This window comes from Otolemur garnettii, unplaced genomic scaffold (assembly GCF_000181295.1).
Source record: "Otolemur garnettii isolate 467f Iridium unplaced genomic scaffold, OtoGar3 scaffold00189, whole genome shotgun sequence".
Taxonomy (NCBI): Eukaryota; Metazoa; Chordata; class Mammalia; order Primates; family Galagidae; genus Otolemur; species Otolemur garnettii.
Window position 1 is genome coordinate 1,707,161 of NW_003852584.1, and position 3,462 is coordinate 1,710,622.

The 3,462-nt window shown below is 38.4% G+C and overlaps 1 protein-coding gene across 4 annotated transcripts in view; it reads left to right on the forward strand.

The window, feature by feature from the left end:
- TXNDC11 (thioredoxin domain containing 11) overlaps positions 1-3,462 on the forward strand; it is a 69,137-nt gene that overhangs the window by 11,729 nt on the left and 53,946 nt on the right. For all 4 annotated transcript variants that reach the window (XM_003800898.2, XM_023507557.1, XM_023507556.1 and 1 more), the window contains exon 3: positions 1,343-1,440. In XM_003800898.2, coding sequence (XP_003800946.1) covers positions 1,343-1,440 — 98 coding nt within the window. The remainder of the gene's footprint in view (positions 1-1,342; positions 1,441-3,462) is intronic.

The window sequence follows — 3,462 nt, forward strand, 5'->3', positions numbered from 1 at the left end:
AGTAAACATGGTAGATTGTGCCCTAATTTTGAGTGAGAAATGAGATGTCAACCTTACATGAAGATGTTGCTTTTTTTGTCTCATAAATAGACTCTAAAACAGTGGTTCTAAACCTGTGGGTCGCGACCCCTTTGTAACAATGAAAATACATCCTGCGTATCAGATATTTGTATTACTATTCATAACAGCAAAATTACAGTTATGATGTAGCAGTGAAAATAATTTTATGGTTGGGGGTCACCACAACATGAGGAACTGTATTAAAGGGTCGCAGCATTAGGAGGCATTAGGAAGTTTGAGAGCCACTGCTCTAAAAGGAGCTCTACAGAAATTGCTGTTAAGTTTTAAGCAGTATTGCTGGTTTTAGTATAGGTGTAAAAGCATCAAAAAGTGAATTTTCATTTGTAGTCTGCCTTCGTATTTTTTCAATAATTTATTATGAAAATCTTCAAATGTATAGCAAAGATGAAAGAATTTTACGTTTACCCACCACGTAAGTTCTATACATATATTCTTGTGCTTAATTTATGTCTCCATCTATCTAATCATCCCTCTAATCCAGGGCTTCTCAAATGGAGGCAATTTCTCCCCCTACCCCACTACTTGTACAGACATTTTTGGTTGTCAGTACTTGAGAGGGGGGTGCTACTGGTGTCTAGTGGGTAAAGGTAAGGGAAGCTGTTAAACAGCCATCTCTATTCTACATCCTGTTTGTAGGATACCCCCTCATGATGAAAACAGACATAACCACACTCCCTCATAATCGTTCAGCCCAAAATGGCAGTAGTGCCAGAGACTGCTTCAGTCCATCTGATTTTTGGTACATATCAAAGCAAATTACAGACAAAGGGACATTTCTCTCTAAAAATTTCAGCACCTGTCTATAAGTATGTATTTCATCCATATTTCTACTATTCAGTGCCACCTTGTAGAGGGTAATTATCAGTTATCTTTTTTAGTTTTTGAAATAGTTGTTGAAAAGGTCCTTTGACATTTGTGATGTTTTACTTGGAGTAACATTTTCTTTTTCAGATGCTTCATATCCCTCTAAAGTTTAGTGACTCATGCTTTGAAAAAGCTCATCGGCTCTTAGTTTAGAATACAGAGTGAATAATTTTCCTTTGGGCCAGACTTCAAGTCTTAGCTGGACATTGAAGATGAGAGTGTGTCTTTCTTTTTGGTTTAGTGGTAAATGATGACCTTCTTTGAAAGCTGAAAATAGTTTTTTTGTACTTTGTTTCCATGAGAGAGAAATAGTTCCATTTTTATCATTTCAGTTTTTAAATCTTCATAATTTTCAGTTGTTATTCATAGTCGTCTGAAACCTGTTTTGACTCTGCAGGTGTTGTTTGTGGCAATTAACTGTTGGTGGAACCAGGGGAAGTGCAGAAAACAGAAACACTTCTTTTATTTTCCTGTAATATATCTGTATCATCGGAGGTAAGAACTTTTTAAGCATTGTTTCTAATTCCAGTTGGGTTTGTTAATTTATAAATAAATTTTGTCTTTTTTTCCTATGTAAAAGTATTAGATATTCACTATAGAAAATTGAGAAAGTACAGATAAGCAAAAACAAGTTTTTAAAAAAAGATCTTGATAGTTTTATCAGCCATATATTATATAATCTGTTTTAATTTATACCCTATAAATGTATATGTCTCCCCCCCCTTTTTTTTTTTTTGCAGTTTTTGACCAGGGCTGTGTTTGAACCCACCACCTCTAGCATATGGGGCTGGCGCCCTACTCCTTTGAGCCACAGGTGCCATCCCGATGTCTACCCTCTTTTTTAAAGTTGAAAATGGTATTAAGCAATGATAGCATTTCCTAAACTGCTTTTTCTCACCTTTGTGAACATTTTTTCATGTCAGTACATATTCTCCAGCATTGTTTTTGTTTTTATCTTTTATTTCTTTGGAGACAGAGTCTCAAGCTGTTACCCTGGCATCATAACTCACAGCAACTTCCAACTCAGGCTCAAGTGATCCTCTTGCCTCAGTTTTTCTATTTTTAGTAGGGATGGAGGTCTCACTTTTTTGCTCCAGCTGGTCTTGAAGTCATGAGCTCAAGCAAACCATGGCCTCCCAGAGTGCTAGAATTACAGGCGTGAGCCACCGTGCCCAGCCTTTATTTTTATTTTTTTCTGAGACAGAGTGTTAACTTTGTTACCCTTGGTAGTGTGCTGTGGTATCATAACTCACAGCAACCTCAAACTCTTGGGCTCAACAATTCTCTTGCTCCAGCCTCCAGAGTGGCTGGCACTATAGGTGCCACAATGCCTGGCTATTTTTAGAGATGGGCTCTTGCTGTTGCTCAGGCTGGCCTCAAACCCCTGAGCTCTGGCAGTCTGCTCGCCTCAGCCTACTAAGTGCTAGGATTACAGGTGTGAGCCACCGTGCCTGGCTATGGTATTATTTTTAAAAGTACCAATTACTCTATTGTATGGCTATATGTTTCAGATATTCCAGAAATGTTTTGCAGTATAGGAAGACGCAAAATGTCTTATCCTGTTAAGTGGAAGCATAGCTTAGTAAAGAGGATATCTTACAATCTTTTCCACTGGGAAGAAAATTATTACAGGTCCACTGTCCCACATTCATAATTCCAAAGTTACAAACAAGACTGAAACACTTAAAAATTTTCATACTTTCTTCCCAGATTTAGTCATCTGGCCTAAAGTAACAAGAGGCTACTTATGGTCTTCAACCTACTTATGGTGCCTCTTTCTTCAATATGCTGCAGAAATATTGGTAGTTGATTGTGAAGTGCTGCCCAGACTCTGTTGTGAATGATAAGTAATGTCTAAAAATGGGACTTGAAGGGTTTTGGAGATAGGAGATAGCATTTTGAACTTGTATGTGACTGGCTCAAGTTTATTGAAGGTAAAATGAGTGAAGGAGATTTGATTAGTAAGAATTTTACTTACTAGGCTTTACTTTTTACCCTGGTCTAAACTTCCTGGGTGTAACTCATTGGGGGTTTATAGCAGACATCAACAAACTGTTGTTTGTGGGTTCTCTGTCAACATTGCATCACACTTCCTGTGCTCTGACATGAACTGTTTCGTGGCACATGGAAATACTTGCCATGAACTATTAGGTAGTATTTGGGCAGAAAGACACTTTCCTACCTTATCTTCACCCCCGAATTTTCCTCTGGATATTTGATGTTTGTAACTTTTTATTTTTTATTGAGACAGAGTCTCACTTTGTCACCCTTGGTAGAGTGCCGTGGTATCATAGCTCACCACAACCTCAAACTCTTGGACTCAAGCAGTTCTTTTGCCTCTGCCTCCCTAGTAGCTAGAACTACAGGCACCTGCTGCAATGCCCAGCTGTGTATTTATTTATGTTTTTAGCAGGCCGTGGCTGGGTTCAAACCCACAGCCCTGGAGCATGTGGCCAGCACCCTAAGCTCTGAGCTATGGGCGCCCAGCCCATGTTTGTAATTTTTTTTTTTTTTTTT